Source organism: Hevea brasiliensis, chromosome 15 (genome assembly GCF_030052815.1).
Source record: "Hevea brasiliensis isolate MT/VB/25A 57/8 chromosome 15, ASM3005281v1, whole genome shotgun sequence".
NCBI classification, from domain to species: Eukaryota; Viridiplantae; Streptophyta; class Magnoliopsida; order Malpighiales; family Euphorbiaceae; genus Hevea; species Hevea brasiliensis.
Genome location: NC_079507.1, coordinates 70,931,276 through 70,959,204, shown reverse-complemented (window position 1 = coordinate 70,959,204; position 27,929 = coordinate 70,931,276). Strand labels below are relative to the sequence as shown.

The window sequence follows — 27,929 nt, the reverse complement described above, 5'->3', positions numbered from 1 at the left end:
GTCAATCACTGTGTGGAATGTAATTGCAATTGCCCAATGAAGTTCAAAGAGGGGCGTCAAGCAGTTGACTTGGGTAGCTTTTGGTTCTCTGCTTAGGAAATGAAGAAACCCTTTTAAAACCATCGGAGGAGCGTGTGAATTTTGAAACCAATTGGTACTTTAAGAAGATGAAGGAGAAGGAAATGGAGATACAGTAGTCATGGAGGGTAAGATTGTCCTTCAAGAACGCGACGATTGTCTTGGCAATATTCAATGTGATCACTGCCCTTTTCTTGCTCCAGGGCTTTCTCTCTTCTGCCTCTTACAGCAACAACAGACTCTTATCTAACCAATTTAATTCAGGCAATTCTTTCCATCCCTCTCTTTGACCCTCAAATACTAGTATAAGCAAATGTGGGGAGGAATGGGTTTTGTGGAATTTTGCTTAATTAGTATGAAATTTTTTTGTTTGTGTGATAATTCTACTGTATCTGAAAGAAGGGACCCGATCATTATCCTCTTTAACTTCTATATGTTTTCTGATTTTGGGTAATTTGATGATAGATATTGAAATAAAGTTTTTTTTTTTTTTTGGGTGTTGCTTGTGTATGCATGTGTTTCTTTTCATTGATGAATTAGAAAGCCACTTCTGTTACGGTTTGGTTTTACGGTTTCCGACCTTGAATGTGGAAATTGGTGGATTGTTTTGTGTACTGGACAATGAAACTTGTGCAGATCCATTAGTTTTGAATTTTCTCGGGCCATAGTTGAATATCTCAATTTGGTTTGCCAATTGAATCTTTAGATCATACTGAGTTGAAACGAGGCCTCCAAGCTGATATATATATATATATATATTTTTTTTTTTTTCACTTTTGTATTTCTGGTTATGAGTTATGAGCTATATCAATGGCTTTTACTTGACATATATATGATTAATCTGGCTGAATCCAGCCCCACTAACTTCAAGATTCAGATGTATTTTGAAAGTTTACCTCTAGTTGGATTCATTCTTTAAGCTGCTTTGATTCCCCTTTAAGGCTGGGTCCTGTTTGGCATACTCAGTTGAGGAAGATTATTGCAAATGTGAAAAATATGCTGACTTTCTAAATATGCTCAATTTAGAAGTTGTGCACTGGGAAGGCCCTTGTAATGATCAATTTAATTTTTAAGTTTTATTGGATATGACATTTTTGTTTTGTTTTATCACTAAGATATTAAATAAGAATGGTATACTGATCATGGAGAGACCACCATAGAATATCATGGCTTAGTTCTATATAGATTTGTTCCCTTATGGTATATGCATATTCATTGTAAACTTTTTGCCAGCCTTAATGGAAATCTTGATATGGAATGCTTGGAAGTTCTGATGGTACATGTGCAGAACTCTCAGACAATTTTCAATCTAGATTGAACATTACGGAAAAACTCTGCCTATGTGAGCTTAACAAAGCATTACTGGTCCTGAACGTAGGAAAAGAAGGAAGGTTGCAGTAGTTTGACAGCCACGTAAAACTCAGTCAATTCTCATGAGTATTGAATGTTCGGTAAAATCAAGTTTTTCTCTCTTCTGAATGTTTACCTAATCCTAAATTTTGTGACAAACCATTTATTCTTGTCTTCTTCTTGATCACATTTTCCGGTTTAAGCCTGAAGTTTATATTTTTTCCATGATTTTCTTTTGTCATCAAATAATTTTTATATCCTATTGTTTTAGAATTCTAAAGTGAAAATCATAATAAATTACTACATATTACAATCAGCACAATTGTGATACATTCTTTCAAGATGCTACCTTTTTAAACTTGATCCCTTCAAAATTAGTTCACTATTGTTGACATTCTTGGTATCTGAGATTTTCATCAAGTAATTTCACCTTAATTGAGTAGAGTCTGATCTAAACACGGGATTGGCACCAGCGGCATACTATCAACAATTGTTAGTCGTAGGGTGGTATGATTTCATGATTGAAAAAGCACCTGCTTTGATTTGGTGTATTTTAATATTCTGCCATATCTAAGACTTTTTGGTCAGTAAAATTTTACTTAACTTAGAAAATACAGCTGCTCAAATTATAGTTCTTGAACAAAGTTGTTGTGGCATTATATATTCCTAAGGCTTGACATGACTCTTGAAGGTTGCTGTTCTTTTACAAGGTTCACTGAGCTTATTGATCATATTTCTTGGTTTACAATGCATTTTGTTTCTTTATTTTTTTCTAGGCCACTCAGTGAGCAATCAACATGTAATTAACCATGTTCAAATGTCAATTTGAAATGCAGTTCAGCTGAGGTACATCAAGGAGTCTGAAGAAATACGCCTTGCCATGCAACCTTGGGCACTGATAAAAAGAGTATGACTGTGGCTTTAAACTCGTAATATTTTCAGTTACTAGTTACTATGGCAAAAAAGGATTCATATAGCTAATCCCAACTAGTTTGGGATTAAGACTTTGTTGTTGTTGTTGTTATGGTTACTAAATTTTCACAGCTGCCACATGAAAAGCTTTTTGGGTGTAAAGTTCTTTCCTTTTGTTTTCTTTGTTTTCAAGTTAGTGTTCTGAGAAATGGGGAGCTTGAATTGCATATTTTCATCGAGGTTGGACTATCGCTCTCAATATATAAATATATCCTGCTTGAAATGACCCATGAGCACCAAAAATTTGTGAAAATTCTGCATGCTCATGGTTTGGAGTTCATTCTTCATAGGACTTGTATCTTTCTGCATTTGCAGGTGAAGGAAATTGAACAGGAAGCATATGCAGAACCAGAAGTAGTACAACAGAAAGATAAAAAGCAAACTGCTGCTGTTGATCTTTCTAAAAGATTAAAGGATTTGCGTTCTATTAATGATGCTGCCAGCTTGAAAGGTGACTCACCATACCACCCATTAACAAAATTCCATCTCTCTCTATCTGTAATTGGTTGCATCTCTGTCTGCGTGATTCATGATTCCTACATGGAATGAACTTATATATAAGGTTCTATAACATAATAAGTTTTTTCTCTTTTTTTTTTTTTTTCCGTTTTTGGGGGGGGGGGGGGGGGGGGTGTGTGGGGTGTGTGTGTGTGGTTGTTTAGAAAACTTGCTGCTTAGAACTTGAACTGTGTTGATCTTTCTAAAAGATTAAATGATTTGCGTTCTATTAATGATGCTGCCAGCTTGAAAGGTGACTCACCATACCACCCATTAACAAAATTCCATCTCTCTCTATCTCTGTCTGCGTGATTCATGATTCCTACATGGAATGAACTTATATATAAGGTTCTATGACATAGTAAGTTTTTTCTCTTTTTTTTCTTTTTTTTTTTTTTTGGGGGGGGGGGGTTGTTGTTGTGTTGTGAGTGGTGGTTTAGAAAACTTACTGCTTAGAACCTGAACTGTGCATAGTTGTGAGTCTGTGACTGTAAGAAAGGTTTGCGTCAGGGTTATTAAATAGAGATGATTTGTCATTTTCATGGGTTAAGGAGTTAAGGTAAAGGCCTTATTAGTTTCATTGCTGTAATTCTACTACTAGAACACAATTGATGTTTCTGGATTCTTAAGACTTGGTTTATATGGTGTTGACACCATATTTTGGCCGATCCCCCGAAATTAATACACTTTGAAGCCGATCCCCAACACAGTCCCCTTTACCAACCGACCACACTTCCGATCTCCCCACAAAAAGAATTTAATTAATACCAAGTCTCCAGGTCATTTAAAGCCTCACCGATCCCTCAAACCAATTCTCGAGTCCCTCGATCATTTAATTGTATTTCCGATCTTTCTTGTCAAATAAAATTGAACCAACATAAGGCCTTCGTAACACCAGTCTTGTTGCCGGTCTCTCATTTAAAATTTGAGAATGATAAGGGTTTCGACTTGGTTTAAAGATGATCCCGATCTTAAGTGTTCAAAGCCAAATTTCTAATTTTAATTAAGTCCCGTTTCGTAACTGATCTCATGCATATTGTGTTTTCCGATCTCCTATACTTAGATTAATGATCACTTTCAGTTGTCATTCTAATATGTTCAAACAATCGAGTGCTTACGCAATTTAGAAATTTTCCGATCACAATCAATCATTGAACAAAAGAGGAACTTTCATTGCATTTCATTTCAAAATTTATACAAGTCATTCGGCTGGGGGATCGCCCCCAGCCTGAACTACATGTTCATTTTCTCTCTCACCTTCAGCCTCCTCTTCGCTATCCTCACCTTCGTCCTTGGGAGCCAGGTTGGCCATCCAGGAGAAGTTCTCCTCAGGATAACGTTTCTTGAGCTCAGCCAGGAGATCTTTAAGAGCATTCACATAAGCGCCGGCCACTCCGGTCACCATTTTTTCTTCTTCTTTCGCCTTGAGCTCCTCAGCAAGATGAGCGAGTTGAGCAGCTTCATCAGTTCGGAGCGCCTGAACTTCCCCGAGAACATGATCTCGCTCGGCCAAAACATGAGCTTGCTCGGCCAGCTTGTCCTCATAGAACTTCATCCGTCCCTCAATTTGAGATATGTAGTCCTGAGCGGACGAAAGTTGGGATCGGAGAGAAGACACTTCATGACCCATCTTCTCGACCTCTATACCTAGGCGATGAGCCTTCTCCCGGACAATATGCTAGTTCACCAACCACTCCACGTTCAAGCTCATAGATCGGGCCAGGATGTCATCAATGTTGTCTGAGGACAGCCTGTCCCAATCTTCTCGAAGACAGATGGAAGCCCCCAAGACCTTTGCCAAGCCCGGATTTTCCCGAACACTCCGATTCTTCTCCAGGGAATGGATTAGAACTTGAGCGCCGCGGGAAAGAGGCCTCACAGTAGTTTGGGAAGGGCCCCCTTCCGCACTTGGAGCGGCCGGCGGAGGTGGAGGTGGCTATTCTTGGTGAGGAGGAGTTCGGACCACTTCTATGATCGGCGATCCGGAAGGTTGAGATGAGCCTTCCTGTATTTCCCCGGGCTCATGACCAGGTGTTTGAAGCAGCTCGGAGCGCTTCATCTCCCGTACCTTCCGAGAGATCTCTCTCTTTCGCTTCCGGCTCTCCTTAGAAGCTTCGCCGCTTGCCATACCTGCACAAAGAAGAGGTCAGTGAGATCGCTAAGGTCCAAAGATCTGAGATATAGAAAATATCGATGCCGAGATCAGAGAGCTGAAGCCCGCGATCTTGACCGGTGATCAGCTGCATAGTCCAATGGTGTAGCTCGGCCGTCACGGCATCCAAACAAGAGAACTTCTCTCTGGACACCTGTTCCTTCAACTCCATCACCATTGCACCCTCTTCCCTATTTAGGGCGATGTACTTCGTAAGCAAAGGACCCTGATGCAGCCAGCTGCGGGGGAAGCCCTCAAAGCTGTTCGGAATTTTGCTCCTCAGGATAAAGAAGCGGTTCTTCCAATTCTTCAGGGAGAAAGGTAGATCGGTAAAAAGCCCACAATGGGGTTTCGCCTGGAAGAACCAATACTCATTGTCCTTGCGACGAGTTAACCGGCGCAGTTCAGCGAACACCTTAGCCGTGGGTCGGAGCACCTTAGCTCGGCATAGGCCTCGGAAGGCTACTAAGATCCGCCACGAGTTCGGGTGAACTTGGGCGATGCACACTTGGTGATATTTTAAAACCTCTTTAAAGAAGTCGTCAAGAGAGGGCATGACCGACTTTTAATCGTTCTTCATACACCATGATCGTATCGTCCCTCTCAAAGAAGTGATGCGCTCGAAGGTCGCCATGACACCGGATAAGTTAAATGCGAATCGGTAGGATGTTGTACTCTGGTGAGCATCGCAGTCGGTTTCTTGCAAGACCGATGGCGGCTCGTCCATGGGAAGATTTTCCCTCCCGAAGAAGGCACATGCCTCGAGGGTCTTTGGTTGTCCCCAGTGGAGCGGAGACCCTAGGAAGTTCAGTGCGCTTGGTCGACCACCTCTACATCATCGGACGACCACGAGGCCGAATGGAAGGGGGCTTCTTGCTCTCGACCCTCGACCGCTCATTTTCAAAAGCAGAAAATTTAAACTAAAAGAAAGATCAAAACCCTTACCGAGCTTGATCGGTGTCGGAGGAACTTGAAAGCGAGAGAATTTGGAGGTTGTTTGCGAGAAGGCGAAAATGACATGAAGGAGCAAGCGGCTAACCCCACCCCTATTTATACTCGTTCGAGCATTTAATGCTCACGATGTTCGAGTAGTGCATCGGATAGCGGGACTACTTGGTGATACGACACGTCTCACGAATATTCCGGAGATTCCATAATAAGATCGGTTAACTATAGAGCGGCAGATTAAGGTGTTTTGAATTACGGATCAGATAAGTGTCATTCAAACTAAGAGTCGGATCGGATAAATACTTCAGGGATCGGAAAATAATCAATGCAATAATAATAAAACAACAGTTGTCAAAATAAATTTTATTTCCGAAAAGATCTGATTACATTGTTTGGACGATCTCGGGAGATCGGATTATATTAAAAGTCTAATCACATCATTTGGGCGATTTCTAGAGATCGGACTACATTAAAGGTCTGATTACATCATAAGAGCGATTTTTAAAGATCGGTGGAAGGGAGACCGGCATGAAAGATCGGAAGAGAGCGTGTCAGGAAAGATCGGAAGAGAGCGTGTCAGGAGAGATCGGAAGAGAGGAACCCGATATGAGTGATCGAAAAAGGATCACGTTGAAAAGACCGGAAAAGAGGGGAGGTCGGAAGACAAAGAGAATAAGACAGCTCCTGTCAATTATCGTCATAATCAGAGCCGAGGTAGTTAAAGCATTGCAGGAGAAATCTCAACCGCACGCCCCAGAATCGCCCGCATTGCGACATGCGCGAGTACGTCGGGGACGATCAGACATCCTAATCTCCACCGTTGATCTTACTTGTAAGGACGAGCTCGGAGCCCTCGGATCGAAGAAGAAAACGACAAGATCAGCGCCTTTCACTCCCAGCCCTCTGATCGCCCCGGACAAGAGAATTTGGGACCGTCATATTAGAAGAAGAAAATGACAAATATTCTGAAGGGGATCTCGGCCGTCCGTTCTGATCCTCTTTAATTCCTGAGCCTCAGATCATGTCCTTCGAAATCCTGACCCTCCATCTCCCTCAAAATAGATCTTGACCCTTCAGGGGAAGCACCCGGTTCCTATAAATACCTGCATGAAAACTATTCAAGGGACGGGCAAAACAAGGAGAAATAGTTACTATAGTGGAGGAACTCTGAAATTTAATTCAGTTCGTTACTCTGCTGTTTTTAAGTTTTTGATAAGGAAAAACTTTTGAAACCAGTTTTCTGAAGTGTTTTCTTGCAAAAGGGATTCTTGAAATACTGAAACTCTCCATTTTCAGTTCTTTCATTATCCTATGACGCCCTTACTTTCAGTTCTTTGTCATCTTTATTTCTATTCTTATTTTCCAAGCTCAACTCCATTCAACTTGCTTGTTTAAACCTGACTGCCGTTTAGCTAAGCATCCTTCGTTTCTAGGCGAGCTTCAGCCTTCAAGCTAAACAGCTTGCGCCCCTATTACGTTTTGCGATTAGTTTAGTAGGTTCGGCTCCTCACAGGTGAGTGTTTATATCTCTGTTTCACTAAAAGCTCTTTTTATCTTACGCATTCCCTTTACTTTTATGTTTGTAATCTTCGCCAAGTTTATATGGTGTAATGAAGGTTATTCCCGAAGTTTACTTTCTTTGTCAATTGGTCCATTCTTTTTGTTAAGCTTTGCTACTTCTAAATGCGAAAGTCCTCATCTCAAGTAGCGTATAAGTAGTTCAGTAAAATGTAGGTAGCCATGTCTTAAGTGCTTCTTTAAAATAAAAGGCCTGAATAATACGTCAAGAAAATAATAGAGTTGCATCACTAGGCTAACATAGAAGGTGATTCAGTATGACATCATAAAGCAGAATGAAACTAAATCTCAGATAAATAAGCGAGCGGATTATGCATAAAAGGTCTTGGTAAGGTAATTATATAGGAGATCGGTAAAATTTAGTCGGCATCCTTTGTCTGCAGTCACAAGGTACCAACCAGTTAAAAGAAGCCTTATTCAGACCATTGGCATCTTTGAATGCAGAAAATCTTATTCTCAGGTTCTTATGATGCGTAGCTTTAATTAAAACTTGAGAGATCGGAAAAGTCATTATCAGGTCCACATGTAAATTTTTAATAGAGGTCGGAGGAGAGTTCTTACCCGATCCTGCCCAAAACTTCCATAAATATTTAATAGAGGTCGGAGAAGAGTTCTTACCGATCCTCGCTTAAAACTTCCATAAATATTTAACAGAGGTCTGAGAAGAGTTCTTACCGATCCTGCTTGATTTTAATAAATATTTAATAGAGGTCGGAGGAGAGTTCTTATCCGATCCTCAAACTTAAAATTTTAATAAATATTTAATAGAGGTCGGAGGAGAGTTCTCATCCGATTCTCAAGCTTAAAAATTTTAACAAATATTTATAAGGAGGTCGGAGGAGAGTTCTTATCCGATTCTCAAGCTTAAAAATTTTAACAAATATTTATAAGGAGGTCGGAGGAGAGTTCTGATCCGATTCTCAAGCTTAAAAATTTTAACAAATATTTAAAGGAGATAGGAGGAGAGTTCTTATCCAATTCTCAAGCTTAAAAATTTTAATAAATATTTTAAAAAAGGAGATCGGACGAGAGTTCTTATCCGACCCTCAAACTTAAAAATTTTAATAAATATTTAAAGGAGATTGGAGGAGAGTTCTTATCCGATTCCCAAATTAAATTTTAACAAATATGTAAAATGATTCTCCCTGAAACAAAGTTAATACACAACCGCAATTCACTAAGGTTGTCTCATTTACTTATGTACCTGGGTAATCCGGATTAGTGAAAAATCAAATATTCCTTTCGGTCAAAAGGATTAATATTTCCATTCAAGCCCTCTTAACTATGAAGAACGTGAAATTAAATCTGCTTACCCTCGTTGAGGGACGAGGTGGGGTGCCTAACACCTTCTCCACCCGTTCATGGACCCCGAACCTAGAATCTCTGTTTTTGAAGTGGTTTTAGTGTAACTTACTTTCACAAATGGTTTTCTTTAATTTCCCTAAAATTAAAGTGGCGACTCCTCACTTTTCTCACTTCGGTGAGTGTTCGTCCAGGTGACCGCAAAATACCTTGCGACAGCTTGGCGACTCCACTGAGGAGGTTAAAACTTAACCCCGGTCTAGAGGTCCAAAAGTATATTTAATTTTGCGATCAAATCATAATTAGGTGGGCTCACTCCTCAAGATTCTGTGTTAATTATTGTTATTCCTACTAACCATTTTGTTTGTCTTGCTTGTTTTATTTTCTACAGTGCTCTACATTTAAAAAAAAGGGAAAAATAAAATCTCCCTGAATTGGGAAGAGGTAAAGGTGTCCTTTCACACACTGAACACTCACACGATGTTCTCACACACTTCAGCCTTATACCCGGGCTTTCTTACCCTTTTAGGAAAGTAGGAGGGAGTCATGTAGCGGTACCCATGGGTTTTACCCCGTTAGTATCCGTGAAGGCTTCTGCTCAAATTGAAACTCGTTCTATTCACTGTGATACCCGTGGAATTTTCCCGACAGTATCGTGCGGGATAGAATGGGGCTCCACTGTTTACAGTGGGGGCAATTTGGGAACCTGTGGCTTTTAGAAAATTAGACCCTGAGCTAAACTATCACGATAGTTGGAAGCCGTAGCGAGCTACCTTGTAAGATAGAACTGTCCAACTAGATAGCACCCAGCCGGTATTAGGACTTTCCTTTACTTTAAGACAAAGGGGGCATACTTACTCTTACCCTATTCCGTTTATTTTATTTTGTTCTTATTTTTAAGAGTAATCTCGAATCATACTGTTAAGAAAACCTACACATTTTCCTACTTTGATAAATGTGTAGGCGTCACTCTACCAACAGTATAATTCAAGATTACCTGAATTTATCCCGCTAACCAGTTTTTCCTGCAGGCATCACCAAAATAAGGTCTGTAAAAGGATAAGCATCATTTTTAACATGGCATCCTCGAGTCAGTCGGCAGAAGAAGTTCTTAAATCAGAACAGAATGCTAAACCATGGCCTGAATCGTCTCATAGCTCAGTGCCCCCACAAAGGGATATTAGCTCATTACCTCCATTGGACCTGAGCAAGATTGAAGTCAGGATGAACAGTTTCGAAGGTCTGGTCAATGGTTGGAAGTCGCTTCCCGATCAGGTCAAAGCACAATTTGAGAAGAAATACGGGAGGATTGCAACCTTAATGCGAGTTAGGGTCCAGGTCCCGGCCCTAAAGGCCATGTTGCCGGTTTGGAACCCTAAGTTTGGAGTATTCTCTTTCAACGACATCGATACTGCTCCCACTATCGAAGAATATCAAGCATTGCTAGAAATCCCTTATGCGGCGCAGAATCGGATTTACCTACACCTTTAACATAGGCAGACCTGGAAACGGCTCGCACATATGTTGAGGATCTCACCAGAAGAAGCAAAGGGGAGAGAAACCATCAAAGGAAACACGCATGGATGGTATTGGACTTACCTCAAGAAAGGGTTGGATCAATGCATCCAAGATCAACAGTGGGATCAAGCTTCATTGATGCTCGCTTTAGCAATTTACGGCTTGATCTTGTTTCCTGGGCCTTCCAGAATCATAACCTGCGGTGTTGTGGAAATGTTCAGGCGGTAGAAGCGTAAAATCAATCGATCAAGCAATACTTACCGAGACTTTCTTAACCCTCACTTACTGTAGACAGCAAGGCAAGGGGTCCATTAAGTGTTGTTCTCAGCTGTTGCACCTCTGGATTATTAGTCATATGTGTTCAGTGGAGACAAAGGGACTAACTTGGTATCTTGATCAGCCTCTCATCGATAAAATGACCCGATTGGTAATTAGTCCGAAGGATGAGCCACAGTGGCAAGAACGGATTTTGAGCTTCAATAGCCATAACTATTGTTGGAAGAAATTGTGGACGTCAAGTCAATCCATCTTAATCAGCACGGGGAACAATCAATCAGTATCCCTAATCGGAGTGACTGGGTACACAAGTTACACTCCGACCTTAGTAATGAGGCAATTCGGCTCAACACAGTTCAGAATCGGTGAAGAAGAGTGCCACCAAGGTTACTTCTACTATGAGCTCAAGGAGAGGAAGGGTTGAAAATAGCTCGCAAATCTTGGGAAAACATCACTCTGATGGAGAGGTCGCCTAAAGGTCCGAGTGCCACAGGCGACTATCTTAAATGGAGGGCTGACAGGGACCAAGAACACTCGACTGCAGAATTTGAAAATAGCGACCCTCGCCGAAACATCCTATCGGAAGAAGCTAATAATCAGTTGGCTGACTTGCTACAAAAAGCAAACACCGAAAACACGCGACTGCAAGAACAAATAAAGCAGTTAGAGGACCAACGACAGAACCTTAAAAGAAAAGTGAGAAGACTCAGGGAAGAGGCAAGGGCCGAAAAGATGGGCTTCGAAGAGCAAGAAGCACGGTGGGAAAAGGAAAAGGGTTCTCTCCAAGCTGTGGTAAAAGAAATAGAATGGTAGAATAGTAAGTTTCAGGAAAAGATGAAATACCAAGAGATACTCGTAGAAGAGTATAAACAAGAAAACAAAAAGAAAAAGCTCGAATTGAAGGAACAGGCACTGCTCATCAACGATATCTTGAAAGAATGTGCTAAGGAAAGAAAGGAAAAAGAAAGACAAGCTGCTCTCTATCAGGAACTGAAAGAGAATGTTGGCCAGCTGGAGAGAACAATAGCACAGGGAAAACAAGCTTCCTGAATCCGAGTATGCTCTGAAAGCATTCGACCCTGCCAAACAAGAAGAAAGGTTATACGAGTATCTCAGAAAATGTCATCTCATTATAAAGAGCCTCCCTGAGCCTAGGCCGATGTAAAGAATGCTGTGTATAAATATTCGATTAATGGAAAACTTTTTGAGCCATTGTTTAGCAAAATTGTGAATGAATAGTATAACTCCCGTAGGAACCCCCTCGCTAGGGTTATGCGAAAAATTGAATATGCCATATGAACAGGTATCATAAACGCGCATTCAATCCAGTCATTCACAGTCAGACTATCGAATGATGCCATGATAAAATTGATGCAACCATCCTTCTGCAGCTTTCATTTTGGCTTCCAAATGCCACCGTATCCTTCGTCCGAACCAGGACCTTTAGTTTTTACGAAAATTCAAAATTCACTAAAAGTTTTTATTTATCTCCTCACAGAAAATCAAACATTGCTTCAAACAAGGCAAGTCTGACTAAGCACGCGGTTCAACCCAAGCGAGTGTACTTAACAAGATCTCGAACCAAGAAGATAATGGAAGATCAGGAACAAGTACAGAACTTACAAGGGTAAGTATCCGAGTTGAAGGACCAGGTCTCAGAACTCATGAGGCTAATGAGGGAGATGTCCCAAAATAAATCAGCTTCAGAACCTAACCTACAACTACCTCTTCCACCACCCACGACAATGGATCATCATCAGGCTTCAACCTCCTTTACCTTTCAGTCACCTATCCGGACGACGATCCACATCAACGGCTACCATAAATAATGACCTACCTTTCTCCCATTACCCGATGCGTCTCAAATCGACCGTATCCTCCGGTTCACTCCACCCCTCATTTCCCAGCTGGGGGAGTATCTTTTGCAGCAGGAGAAAATAAGACCAGGGAAGATGAAAAACTATCTGCTCTGGAAGAAAGATTGAGAGCAATAGAGGGGCTGAGCATGTATGGTTCAGTCGATGTGGCTTCACTGAGATTGGTGCCAGATGTGGTAGTGCCACCCAAATTCAAAGTCCCAGATTTCGATAAGTACACCGGGAACTCAGATCCCCGCATTCACCTGGCAACCTACATTGCCAAAATGTCTGCCCTGACGGAAGATGACAGACTTCTCGTCCACTTCTTTCACGAGAGCCTTTCCATAGCAGCCCTGAGATGGTGTATTCAGTTGGATAGGAGCAAACTGTGCTCCTGAAAGGATTTAGCTGATGCATTCTTAAAACAGTACAAATTTAACTGTGATGTGGCCCCCACGAGGAGAGATCTCCAAAACTTGGTGCAGAAGGACAGAGAAAGCTTCAAAGAGTATGCCCAAAGATGGAGGGAGAAGGCTGTAGAAGTATATCATCCGGTGACCGACAATGAACTCTGCTCCCTATTCATCGAAACACTGAAGGCTCTTTACTTCAACCTGATGATTGGGAATACCTCCAACAGCTTCTCTGACATCATCCAAGCCGGTGAAAGGATAGAAGCTAATTTAAGGATGGGGCAGTGCGAGAGTTGGTGAGAATCCTGCAAAGAAAACTGCCAGTTTTGGCAAAAAGGAGGGTGATGTGCATTCCATTACCCGTCAGAATAACTATTCCCCTCTTCCCCAAAATAACTACCGGCCATATCCTCCCCCTCATGGCCAAACAGTTGCCAACATTCCACCTCCTTTCCCAAACTATCCACATACACGTCCACAGTATCCTCCACCTACAAATTACCAATCCAGACCGCCTCCTCCACCTACCCAACCCAGACCGCCTCAAAATAACCCCAGACCACCAAGAAATCCTGATCCACCCCTTCCCCTCCCACTCAGTGAAATATACCGATACCTCGTCAGTATAAACCAGATAGTACCCGTTCCCCTAGACCCAATTCAGCCACCCTACCCCAGGTGGTATGATGCCACTGTCCGTTGTGAATATCATAGAGGAGCACAAGGGCATTCAACTGACAACTGCGGGGCACTCAGAGGGAGAGTGCACGCTTTAATCCGGAACGGGTGGTTGAAGATTGAGGGAAATGGTTTCCTCCCCAATATTACCTCAAACCCGTTGTCCAATCATAATGCGGGCAATGGAGTAAATATGATAGAACCGGATGGAGAGATGTTGGCACCAGAGGTAGAAGAGCTAATTCCTCACTTTGAGGAAATTTTTCCCATGGCGATGAGGGAAGGTTACCTTTGCCCTCAGGTATCGGAATCAGAAAAAGGTACGGGATGTCCTTACCATAGAGGGGCAGCTGATCATGAGCTGCGAGACTGTGAGGGATTCCGACAAGAGGTCCAGAATCTGCTGTCCCTCAAAATTTTAAGATGCCAAAGGAGATCGAAAGTGGAGGGCGAAGTAAATACCGCCAGGTTTGGTCGGAATGCCTCTACCCCCAATCCTAGATTAACCTTCTCTGTCCCCAATGCCCCAATGCCCTCACCACCAGTAACAATTATTCGAACCCCGCCTCAGCTCCCTGTCACCAATACCCATGCCATACCTTGGAATTATAACTTCCAAGTTTTCATCCAAGGAGCGTCAGCGATCGTCGGCTCTAATCTTGCTACACCTCAGGCACCTCCATAGCAGTGCTTCACTCCCCATGAGCACTTGAATGACATATCTTGGGACCTACCGGCAATACTACTCCCCAACCTAATCCTCGGCCGTTGTTGCCACAAAATCCTCCCCACACAGGCAAGAAGTCGAGTTTATAACTCGAAGTGAGAGATGTTACGGGAACGAAGAGAAAGAAAAGAAGAAGGGGAAAGTAAAAATGGGAGAATTACAGCAGAGTACAGAAGATGAGAAAACGGGAGAAGTGGAGCTCACCGGGCCTAAAGAAGAGGAGGAGCTGTTGCTCCAAATAATGAAACAGAGTGAGTATGATGTGGTGGAACAGTTGAGAAAGACACCTGCCCGAATTTCATCATTATCGATTTTGAGCTCTGAGGTGCACGTCAAGCTCTGAGAAAATCTGGATCGGGCCTTTGTGAACCAGACATCACAGGGCAATTTGAGAAAATAGTGGGACAAATCCGGGCATCGGTTTGTTACCTTTTCTGAGGAAGAGATAGATCCTGCAGGCTTGGCACACACTAAAGCCCTTCATGTGACAGTGAAATGCAAAGGATGTATAGTGGCCAAGGTCCTCATTGATAATGGATCAGCACTCAACGTACTACCTAGTGCTACCTTGGCTATACTGCCAGTTGACCAATCGAATATACGTCAAAGTGCTATGGTGGTAAGAGCCTTTGACGGTACAAGAAGGGAAGTATTGGGAGATATTGACTTGCCACTTCAAATTGGCGCATGCACCTTCAACGTCACGTTCCAAGTGATGAACATTGAACCAGCCTATACTATGTTGCTGAGGAGGCCGTGGATCCATTCAGCGAATGCCGTTCCTTCAACTTTGCATCAGAAAATAAAGTACATTATGGACGGCAAAATCATCACGATAAGAGGAGAAGAGGCCATTTTGGTCACCAAGCCACAATCACTTCCTTATGTGGAAGCGGCTGAGGAGTCGTTGGAAAGCTCCTTTCAGGCCCTTGAACGACAAGAAACCAGAAACGAAGGGGCTATGGCTATGGTAGCCAAGATAATGTCAAGGAATGGGTATGAAGAAGGCAAAGGCCTAGGCGCCATATTACAAGGAATTGTTGAACCTATACCGGCTATCCAGAAGGTGAGCCGTTGCGGTTTGGGATATGAGGAAGATGCCCTCATGGATGGGCGATTCTGGATGAGGAACAGACTTCGGGATCAGAGATTCGACCAGAAGATCGGGAGAATGAAAGTAGTCCCGAGAATCACAGAAGTATTCATTAAACTGGTCATTGAAAATCCGGCTGAGGCTGAAGAATCACCCGATGAACCATCCATTGATGTCATCCACTTGGATTCCTTGTATGAGGCTCTGGTCTCGCCAATAGGCGAGGCGGGAGTTAGACAAGCTGGATGAGAGGACATCCCTGTACTTAATTTCGAGTAAAGTACCTTTGGTTATCTACATTTGATCATTTTGTCCATGGTGGCAAGTGTAACATTGTAAATGGACCTTTTTCTTATGTTATAAATCTTAATGAATTAATAGCGCATTAATTTCCAATTCTCTTTTTCTTTCCATTTCAATTCCATCCTTATAATATATTTTATTTTCGTTCATTCAGGACCATTCATCAATTAACACCTAATAATTCAATAGACTCAGAAATTCCTCTGGTTAATTTTGAAATCCCCATAACTGCCATTACTTCAAGTGATTCTGAGGTAGAGCTCACAGAAGAAAGGGATGAAAGGGATGAACCTTCCCTAGTGCCTTGTGGAGACAAAACGCGCACCATAAACTTAGGCACGGAAGAAATGAAAAGGGAACTTGAGATTGTGGATAGTGAAGAATTGGGAGATATGATCAGTTTGCTTAAAGAATTCCTGGATGTGTTCTCATGGAGCTATGATGATATGGTTGGTTTGGACCCCCAGATAATGATGCACAGAATTCCCCTAATTCTGGGGACAATCCCGGTGAAGCAAAAGCTGAGAAGAATGAACCCTGACACACTGCTCAAAGTTAGGGATGAGGTCAAGAAACAGTATGATGCTGGGTTCCTGGAAGTAGTCAAATATCCCCAATGGATAGCTAACGTTGTCTCGATAATGAAGAAGGACGGGAGAGTTAGGGTGTGTGTTGACTATAGGGATCTTAATAAAGCAAGCTTGAAAGATGATTTCTCTCTCCCTCACATTGATGTGTTAGTAGACAATGCTGCGGGATTGGGCCGGTGTTCGTGCATCGATGGGGCATCGGGATACAATCAAATCCCAATGGATGAGGAAGACAAGGAGAAAACTGCTTTTATCACCCAATGGGGGGTATTTTGCTATCGGGTCATGCCTTTGGGATTGAAGAATGCTGGAGCCACCTATCAACACGCCATGGTCACATTATTCCACAATATGATGCATAAGGAAGTGGAGGTGTACGTGGATGATATGATCATCAAATCCGGGGAGAGGAGAGCCATGTACAAGTGATGAGGAAAGTATTCGAGAGACTCAGGAAATATCAGCTGAAACTGAACCCTGCCAAGTGCATATTCGGAGCTAGATCGGGGAAGTTGTTGGGATTCATAGTGAGCGAGAAGGGAATAGAAGTTGATCCGGACAAAGTCCGAGCCATTCAAGAATTGCCATCCCCAAAAACAGAAAGAGAAGTGCGCAGCTTCTTGGGGAAGTTGAACTACATATCAAGGTTTATTTCCAATCTCACCGCTAAGGTTGAGCCTATTTTTAGACTACTCCGAAAGAACAACACCACTCAATGGGATTCGGTTTGTCAAGAAGCTTTCGAGAAAATCAAGCAGTACTTGTCAAACCCGCCAGTGTTGGTTTCACCAGTGGCCGGGAGGCCTCTGATTCTGTATATGGCTGTCCAACAAAGCTCAATGGGATGCGTTTTGGGGCAACATGATGACATCGGCCGGAAGGAAAGAGCTATTTATTACCTGAGCAAAAAGTTCAACGATTGTGAGTCAAGGTATTCTTCCATAGAGAAAACCTGCTGCGCACTAGCCTGGACAGCGAATCGCCTCAAGCACTACATGTTGAATCACAAGACATGGCTCATTTCCAGAATGGATCCTATCAAGCATGTATTCGAAAGCCCATTCGTGCCGGGAAGAATAGCCAAATGGCAGGTCATACTATCCCAATATGATATTGTCTATATGACTCAGAAAGCGGTGAAAGGTAGCGTGATCGCTAATCTCTTAGCAGAAAACCCCATCAAGGATTATAAAGCTCTGGATTTTGAGTTTCCTGTTGAGCATATTAATGAAGTAGACTGCGAAGAAGAAGAGCCAGCTGATGTTTGGGAAATGTATTTCGATGGAGCCGTCAATTTGTCCGGTAACGGGATCGGAGCCGTATTGGTATCTCCGGATGGGAAACACTTTCCGATAGCTATCAAGTTGAGATTTGACTGCACCAACAACATCGCAGAATATGAAGCTTGTGTAATGGGTCTACAAGCTGCTATCGAAATGAAAATCAGAAAGTTGGAGGTGTATGGAGACTCGGCCCTGATTATTTATCAAGTCAAGGGAGAATAGCAAACTAAAGATCCGAAGCTAATCCCCTATCAGAAGTACTTACTGGAGCTGACTAAGAAATTCGAGGAAATCTCTTTTACTCACCTCAGTCGGGACAAGAATCAATTTGCAGACGCCTTAGCCGCCCTGGCTGTTATGACTCAGATGGAAGAAGGACAGACGACCCAGGTGCTAAAGATTAAAGCAAGAAGTGAGCCGGCTTACTGCTTCATGATCGAGGAAGAACCTGATGGTAAATCTTGGTACCATGACATCTTGCTCTACATCAGAACCAGAGAATTCCCCTCTGGGGCAAGCAAAAATGAAAAGATGATGATTCGGAGATTAGCATTGGGATACTTCCTTAGTGGAGAAATCCTATACAAAAGGAGCTCCAACGGTGAATTATTGAGATGTGTGGATGCAAAAGAGGTGAAGAAAATCCTTTTCGAGACTCATGAAGGGAACTGTGCCACCCATGCTAATGGGCATATGATGGCTAAGCAAATCATGCGACGGGGATATTTTTGGACTACCATGGAAAAAGACTGCATCGAGTATTTCCGAAGGTGTCATAAGTGTCAAATCTACGCGGATCCGATAAATGTTCCGCCTCACCAACTGTTCAATCTCGTGTCACCATGGCCTTTCGCAATGTGGGGCATCGATGTGATTGGTCCAATCAACCCTAAGGCATCCAATGGGCATAGATTTATCCTGGTGGCTATCGATTATTTTTCTAAATGAGTCGAAGCGACATCATATGCTCACATTACGCAGAACACATTCCTCAAATTCCTCAGAAATAATATTATCTGCCGACACGGTCTCCCCAATGAAATTGTCACTAACAACGCCAAGAACTTGAATGGCCCAAAGATCCAGAAGTTATGTGACCAATATAAGATTCAACATCTCAATTCCTCCCCATACCGGCCCCAAATGAATGGAGCAGTGGAAGCCGCAAACAAAAATCTTAAGAGGATAATTCGGAAAATGACGATCACATATAGGGATTGGCATGATATGCTTCCCTACGCTCTTCACGCATACTGGTCTTCTGTAAGGACCTCAACTGGTGCAACTCCTTATTCGTTGGTTTATGGGATGGAGGCTGTATTACCTATTGAGATAGAAATTCCTTCTCTAAGAATTCTAAAAGAATTGGGGATTGATGAGTCAGAATGGATCCAGTCAAGGTTGGACCAATTTAATTTGCTAGATGAGAAGAGACTAACGGCGGCATGTCACGGACAGCTGTACCAAAGAAGAATGGCCAGGGCATTTAAAAAAGGTGTTCGCCTACGCGAATTTCAACCTGGGGACTTAGTTCTGAAGAAAGTATTGCCAACTCAAAACGATCCCCAGGGCAAATGGTCACCAACCTACGATGGTCCCTATGTGGTTAAAAAAGCATTTTCAGGTGGGGCCTTGATCTTGACCCACATGGACGGTGAAGAATTTCTAAGACCTGTAAATGCTGACACCGTCAAGAGATACTATACCTAAAAAAAAAAAAAAAAAAAAGAGTAGGGGTGAAAACCTGAAAGGGCGCTCCTAGCAAAATGTGTGAAAGAAGGCGAAAACCCTCGAATGGTGCTTTCTGTAAAATGAGTAAAGGATGAAAACCCGAAAGGGCGTCCTGAAAAAGCGAGCTGGAAAAAAAAAATCTAGGGGTGAAAACCCGAAAGGGCATCCCAAGAACCAAAAGGAGAAATAAGGAACGGGACAATAAAACCGAGAATGGAAATAAACTGTCGTGGCATGAGGCTTCAGAGTACTTGAAATAATGGCAGTTAAAAGACTTCAAAGCTAACTACAAGGAATATGTGAGATCTGTCCTTGTACCCTTCTCCTTTGACACTGTACCTTTGTTTCCTAAAACCATAATAAAGTCATATTTTCATATCTCTTTGCTTTTATCTTTCCTTCTCTAACATTGTCCTTCTTTAATCTTTTTACCTAATGCGCTATTAATCATTTAAAATTTTGCTATAAGATTAGGATTTGAAATTGATAACCTCACATACTTTACTATGAGATTTGCAGGATATGGCAAAAAAAAAAAAAAATAAATAAATAAAACTAGAGGTGAAAACCTGGAAGGGCGCTTCTAGTCAAATGGACAAAGGGAAAGTGAAAACCCGCAAGGGCGCTTTCCGCAAAATAAGAAGAAAGTCAAGGGGCATCCGAAGAAATGAGGTCGTAGGCCAAGTCTTGTAACTCGTCCTCCATTAATCATCGGCTTTCGGGATCCTGTTAAGTACACTTCATCGGGGAAGAACTTCTTGTGTCGAGATTAGACTTGCTTTGTAAGTTGATTTTTATTTTCTTGCATTTAAATTTCCTGTTATCAACCTCTGGTTCCTTGATCTAAGTTGATTTTAATTTTCCTGCATTTAAATTTCCTGTTATCAACCTCTGGTTCCTTGATCTAAGTTGATTTTAATTTCATGCATTTAAATTTCCTGTTATCAACCTCTGGTTCCTTGATCTAAGTTGATTTTAATTTTCCTGCATTTAAATTTCCTGTTATCAACCTCTGGTTCCTTGATCTAAGTTGATTTTAATTTCCTGCATTTAAATTTCCTGTTATCAACCTCTGGTTCTTTGATCTAAGTTGATTTTAATTTTCCTGCATTTAAATTTCTTATTATCAACCTCTGGTTCCTTGATCTAATTTGATTTTAATTTCATGCATTTAAATTTCCTGTTATCAACCTCTGGTTCCTTGATCTAAGTTGATTTTAATTTCCTGTATTTAAATTTCCTGTTATCAACCTCTGGTTCCTTGATCTAAGTTGATTTTAATTTTCTAGCATTTTAATTTCCCGTGACCAATCTCAAGGTTTCGACCCAAGTGGATTTTAGCCTTCGGACTTTAATTTCAAATTTCAAATTTTAAATCGTCCAAAATATGGGTCTGAATCTTTACATAATTCTTACACGAGATAATTTTTCCCTTCAATAGAAATTATGTAAAGAGGGGCAGCTGTCGACGCCATATTTTGACCGATCCCCCAAAATTAATAAACTTTGAAGCCGATCCCCAACACAGTCCCCTTTACCAACCGACCACACTTTCGATCTCCCCACAAAAAGAATTTAATTAATACCAAGTCTCCAGGTCATTTAAAGCCTCACCGATCCCTCAAACCAATTCTCGAGTCCCCCGATCATTTAATTGTATTTTCGATCTTTCTTGTCAAATAAAATTGAACCAACATAAAGCCTTCGTAACACCAGTCTTGTTGCCGGTCTCTCATTTAAAATTTGAGAATGATAAGGGTTTCGACTCGGTTTAAAGATGATCCAGATCTTAAGTGTTCAAAGCCAAATTTCTAATTTTAATTAAGTCCCGTTTCGTAACTGATCTCATGCATATTGTGTTTTCCGATCTCCTATACTTAGATTAATGATCACTTTCAGTTGTCATTCTAATATGTTCAAACAATCGAGTGCTTACGCAATTTAGAAATTTTCCGATCACAATCAATCATTGAACAAAAGGGGAACTTTCATTGCATTTCATTTCAAAATTTATACAAGTCATTCGGCTGGAGGATCGCCCCCAGTCTGAACTACATGTTCATTTTCTCTCTCACCTTCAGCCTCCCCTTCGCTATCCTCACCTTCGTCCTCGGGAGCCAGGTTGGCCATCCAGGAGAGGTCCTCCTCAGGATAACGTTTCTTGAGCTCAGCCAGGAGATCTCTATGAGCATTCACATAAGCGCCGGCCACTCCGGTCACCATTTCTTCTTCTTTCGCCTTGAGCTCCTCAGCAAGATGAGCGAGTTGAGCAGCTTCATCAGCTCGGAGCGCCTGAACTTCGCCGAGAACACGATCTCGCTCGGCCAGAACATGAGCTTGCTCGGCCAGCTTGTCCTCACTCAATTTGAGATATGTAGTCCTGAGCGGACGAAAGTTGGGATCGGAGAGAAGACACTTCATGACCCATCTTCTCGACATCTATACCCAGGCAATGAGCCTTCTCCCGGACTATGTGCTGGTTCACCAAGCACTCCACATTCAAGCTCATAGATCGGGTCAGGATGTCATCAAGGTTGTCTGAGGACAGCCTGTCCCGATCTTCTCGAAGACAGATGGAAGCACCCAAGACCTTCGCCAAGCCCGGATTTTCCCGAACAGTCCGATTCTTCTCCAGGGAATGGATTAGAACTTGAACGCCGCTGGAAAGAGGCCTCACAGTAGTTTGGGAAGGGCCCCCTTCCGAACTTGGAACGGCCAGCGGAGGTGGAGGTGGCTCTTTTTGGTGAGGAGGAGTTCGGACCACTTCTATGATCGGCGGTTCGGAAGGTTGAGATGAGCCTTCCTGTATTTCCCCGGGCTCATGACCAGGTGTTTGAAGCAGCTCGGAGCGCTTCATCTCCCGTACCTTCCGAGAGATCTCTCTCTTCCGCTTCCGGCTCTCCTTAGAAGCTTGCCATACCATGCACGCACAAAGAAGAGGTCAGTGAGATCGCTAAGGTCCAAAGATCTGAGATATAGAAAATACTGATGCCGAGATCAGAGAGCTGAAGCCCGCGATCTTGACCGGTGACCAGCTGCATAGTCCAATGGTGTAGCTCGGCCGTCACGGCATCCAAACAAGAGAACTTCTCTCTCGACGCCTGTTCCTTCAACTCCATCACCATTGCACCCTCTTCCCTATTTAGGGCGATGTGCTTCGTAAGCAAAGGACCCTGATGCAGCCGGTGGGAAGCCCTCAAAGCTGTTCGGAATTTTGCTCCTCAGGATAAAGAAGCGGTTCTTCAAATTCTTCAGGGAGGAAGGTAGATCGGTAAAAAGCCCACAATGGGGTTTCGCCTGGAAGAACCAACACTCGTCGTCCTTGCGACGAGTTAACCGGTGCAGTTCAGCAAACACCTTAGCCGTGGGTCGGAGCCCCTTAGCTCGGCATAGGCCTCGGAAGGCTACTAAGATCCGCCACGAGTTCGGGTGAACTTGGACGATGCACACTTGGTGATATTTTAAAACCTCTTTAAAGAAGTCGTCAAGAGGGGACCACAGCCCGGCTTTTAACTGTTCTTCATACACCATGATCGTATCGTCCCTCTCAAAGAAGTGATCTGCTCGAAGGTCGCCATGACACCGGATAAGTTAAATGCGAATCGGTAGGATGTTGTACTCCTGGCTGAACGACTGCAGGTCGGTTTCTTGCAAGATTGATGGCAGCTCTTCCATGGGAAGATTTTCCCTCCCCGAAGAAGGCACATGCCTCGAGGGTGCTGGTTGTCCCCGAGCTAGAACGGAGACCCTAGGAAGTTCAGGCTGCGCGCTTGGTTCGACCACCTCTACATCATCGGACGACCACGAGAACTGAATGGAAGGGGGGCTTGCTGCTCTCTGACCCTCGGCACCGCTCATTTTCAAAACAGAAAATTTAAACTAAAAGAAAGATCAAAACCCTTACCGGAGCTTGATCGGTGTCGGAGGAACTTGAGAAAACGAGAGAATTTGGAGGTTGTTTGCGAGAGACTGAAAATGACATAAAGGAGCAACTGGCTAACCCCACCCCTATTTATACTCGTCCGAGCATTTAATGCTCACGATGTTCCAGGTAGTGCATCGGATAGCGGGACTCGCCAGCTGTTCTGACACGTCTCAGGAATATTCCGGAGATTCCATAATAAGATCGGTTAACTATAGAGCGGCAGATTAAGGTGTTTTGAATTACGAATCAGATAAGTGTCATTCAAACTAAGAGTCGGATTGGATAAATACTTCAGGGATCGGAAAATAATCAATGCAATAATAATAAAACAACAGTTGTCAAAATAAATTTTATTTCCGAAAAGATCTGATTACATCGTTTGAGCGATCTCGGGAGATCGGATTACATTAAAAGTCTAATTACATCATTTGGGCGATCTCTAGAGATCGGACTACATTAAAGGTCTGATTACATCATAAGAGTGATCTTTAAAGATCGGTAGAAGGGAGACCGGCATGAAAGATCGGAAGAGAGCGTGTCAGGAAAGATCGGAAGAGAGCGTGTCAGGAGAGATCGGAAGAGAGGAACCCGGTATGAGTGATCGAAAAAGGATCATGTTGAAAAGACCGAAAAAGAGGAGAGGTCGGAAGACAAAGAGAATAAGACAGCTCCTGTCAATTATCGTCATAATCAGAGCCGAGGTAGTTAAAGCGTTGCAGGAGAAATCTCAAACGCATGCCCCAGAATCACCGCGTGCGACATGCGCGAGTGCGTCGGGGCGGCGTACATCCTAATCTCCACCGTTGATCTTACTTGTAAGGACGAGCTCGGAGCCCTCGGATCGAAGAAGAAAACGACAAGATCAGCGCCTTTCACTCCCAGCTCTCGGATCGCCCCGGACAAGAGAATTTGGGACCGTCAGATTAGAAGAAGAAAATGACAAATATTCTGAAGGGGATCTCGGCCGTCCGTTCTGATTCTCTTTAATTCCTGAGCCTCAGATCATGTCCTTCGAAATCCTGATCCTCCATCTCTCTCAAAATAGATCCTGACCCTTGAGTGAAGCACCGTTCCTATAAATACTGCATGAAAAGCTGCTCAAGGGGCGGGCAAAAAGGAGAAATAGTTACTATAGTGGAGGAACTCAAATTTAATTGATTCGTTACTCTGCTTTTAAGTTTTTGATAAGGAAAAAATTTTGAAACGATTTTACAAGTGTTTTCTTGCAAAAGGGATTCTTGAAATACTGGAACTCTCCATTTTCAGTTCTTTCATTATCCTGTGACGCCCTTACTTTCAGTTCTTTGTCATCTTTATTTCCATTCTTATTTTCCAAGCTCAACTCCATTCAACTTGCTTGTTTAAACCTGACTGCCGTTTAGCTAAGGATCCTTCGTTTCTAGGCGAGCTTCAGCCTTCAAGCTAAACAGCTTGCGCCCCTATTACGTTTTGCGATTAGTTTAGTAGGTTCGGCTCCTCACAGGTGAGTGTTTATATCTCTGTTTCACTAAAAGCTCTTTTTATCTTACGAATTCCCTTTACTTTTATGTTTGTAATCTTCGCCAAGTTTATATGGTGTAATGAAGGTTATTCCCGAAGTTTACTTTCTTTGTCAACTGGTCCATTCTTTTTGTTAAGCTTTGCTACTTCTAAATGCGAAAGTCCTCATCTCAAGTAGCGTATAAGTAGTTCGGTAAAATGTAGGTAGCCGTGTCTTAAGTGCTTCTTTAAAATAGAAGGCCTGAATAATACGTCAAGAAAATAATAGAATTGTATCACTAGGCTAACATAGAAGGTGATTCAGTATGACGTCATAAAGCAGAATGAAACTAAATCTCAGATAAATAAACAGAACGGATTATACATAAAAAGGTACTGGTAAGGTAATTATATAGAAGATCGGTAAAATTTAGTCTGGCATCCTTTGTCTGGTCTCAAGGTACCAACCAGTTAAAAGACGCCTTATTCCGACCATTGGCATCTTTGAATGCCGAAACTCTTAGTCTCAGGTTCTTATGATGTGTAGCTATAATTAAACCTTGAGAGATCGGAAAAGTCCTTATCCGGTCCCCATTTAAATGTTTAATAGAGGTCGAAGGAGAGTTCTTACCCGATCCTCGCCCAAAACTTCCATAAATATTTAACAGAGGTCGGAGAAGAGTTCTTACCCGATCCTCGCCCAAAACTTCCATAAATATTTAACAGAGGTCGGAGAAAAGTTCTTACCCGATCCTCGCCCAGAATTTTAATAAATATTTAATAGAGGTCGGAGGAGAGTTTTTATCCGATCCTCAAGCTTAAAATTTTAATAAATATTTAATAGAGGTCGGAGGAGAGTTCTCATCCGATTCTCAAGCTTAAAAATTTTAACAAATATTTAAAGGAGATAGGAGGAGAGTTCTTATCCGGTTCTCAAGCTTAAAAATTTTAATAAATATTTAAAAAAAGGAGATCGGACGAGAGTTCTTATCCGACCCTCAAACTTAAAAATTTTAATAAATATTTAAAGGAGATTGGAGCAGAGTTCTTATCCGATTCCCAAATTAAATTTTAACAAATATGTAAAATGATTCTCCCTGAAACAAAGTTAATACACAACCGCAATTCACTACGGTTGTCTCATTTACTTATGTACCTGGGTAATCCGGATTAGTGAAAAATCAAATATTCCTTTCGGTCAAAAGGATTAACATTTCCATTCAAGCCCTCCTAACTATGAAGAACGTGAAATTAAATCTGCTTACCCTCGTTGAGGGACGAGGTGGGGTGCCTAACACCTTCCCCACCTGTTCATGGACCCCGAACCTAGAATCTCTGTTTTTGAAGTGGTTTTAGTGTAACTTACTTTCACAAATGGTTTTCTTTAATTTCCCTTAAAATTAAAGTGGCGACTCCTCATTTTTCCCACTTCGGTGAGTGTTCGTCCAGGCGACCGCAAAATACCTTGCGACATATGGTAGCCATGTTTCTTAGTTACTGAGGTGTGATATGATATTTTATCCTTAAATACTAGGATGTCTCTTGTAAAGATGCATTTTGTTAATCATATAATCATGGTGATACTACTAACATCTACTACTTCCTCAGCTCTGGAGGAATGGCGTAAAAGAAAGATGGAACGAGCCAGACTACGGGAACGGGAGAAGAATGGAACAGGGACCTCTCAAGCTTGATGACCTTCCACAATTGGTTGTTCCAATAATTATGTGGACTTCAAACCTTTTGCTCCTTAAAAGTTATTTCAAAATGTATACGTGTATATATTGCAACCATAATTCCATGAAAAATAGAGCACTTGTATTTGCCATCTCACAGATCATTTTATTATTATTAGTATTATTATTATTATTATTATTGCAAAAACTAGTTTTGTTCTTCAATGTTTCCAGTTGCTGATGAACGTATTTTTGTTTCGGCAGCTAGAACTAAGATTTACCTGCATTCAGAAGTATACAAGTCTGATTATGATATTTGCTGTTTAAAATTCTCTACCCTTAGAATGAGATTAAGCGATTACGAAACGACTTCAAAATTTTATTAAGTTAATTAGAATATGCAGGTTATAATGACGACCCTTGTTATAAAACAATTGCGAGAAATTTTATCTGCTTCAAAACCATATTTACGTTTCCCATGATCGCTTATGTTTTTATTCCTCTGTACAGCTGCTTTCTTTGCCTGATATGACTAATGCTAAAGCACAGGGGAAATTATCTCATCGAGGATGAAACTTTGAGTCGTTCCTTATATGGGATCTACAACTTCCGATTGAAGATAAATGCAACTTAAGAATTAAAAATCTCTAGATGTAGACTGATAGAGAAATTGAAAGCTGTTGTTTGAATTGGATATAAATAATTCTCAATTTCCAATTTTCTCTCCACTAAACCAGAATAGATACCCCATGGACTATTGACATAGAGAATCTCATTTCATGAGTACCATCTTCAGGTCAAATATATTCACAACTCAACAAGAAAACCAACTAAAAATCATTGAAAATGACCTCGGGTATCTGTGCATGAACGGACAGATTCCTATAAAAGCTTATAAATTTTGAATTTTGTATATACAAGCCACTAAGTAAAAAAAGTTAATACAGTCCTGAGTACAAGCTTACAAAAGCCTTATGGTAATTATTCCCATGGGATTAGCGGGTGCAAGGCTTCCTAGAGATCCATTGAAACTGTGAAACCATTACATTGCATACAATGTTAGTGACATCTATGACATCCATATATTAGTGTTAAAATTTTTGATTCAGTTTTTGACACACTGACCCCTTATTTTGTTTAACCCTTTGACCGAATGTTAAGCAGCCTCTCACTCTGTTTAACCCTTTGACCGAGTGTTGATACTTTGACTGCCACGTTGGATCCTATGCCCCAAGCGCTGACTATTTGACTTAGTTTTGAGCAAGTAATATCATTAGTCTCCCCCCCTCCAGTCATTACGAATCTTTAGGTTCGAGCACCTCTTGTCCGGTCACCTAATACAGAGTGCCCTTAGGGGATGTGATCTAAATTAATTGTCGTGTGGTTCAAGGACAGCTGTCAGGCACAGATTGACAACGTGTCGCTTCAACATGGCATGCCCTAATTAATACTGCCCTTGAAAAGGCGAAAGACCATTTTGGCGCTTTGGTTTGGCAGCGA

The 27,929-nt window shown here is 42.0% G+C and overlaps 1 protein-coding gene across 2 annotated transcripts; it reads left to right on the top strand.

The window, feature by feature from the left end:
- The first annotated feature begins 19 nt into the window (after window positions 1-19).
- LOC110641063 (uncharacterized) lies at window positions 20-26,627 on the top strand. 2 transcript variants are annotated; one of them, XM_058136004.1, is made up of 4 exons: window positions 20-342; window positions 2,265-2,335; window positions 2,716-2,851; window positions 26,362-26,627. In XM_058136004.1, exons 2-4 carry the CDS (start codon window positions 2,309-2,311, stop codon window positions 26,445-26,447), a joined length of 249 nt encoding a protein of 82 aa, XP_057991987.1. In that variant the 5' UTR covers window positions 20-342; window positions 2,265-2,308; the 3' UTR covers window positions 26,448-26,627. The 2 variants fall into 2 exon arrangements, with proteins under 2 accessions (XP_057991987.1, XP_057991986.1); XM_058136003.1 differs by lacking the exon at window positions 20-342 and adding an exon at window positions 349-1,529.
- Window positions 26,628-27,929: the final 1,302 nt, after the last annotated feature.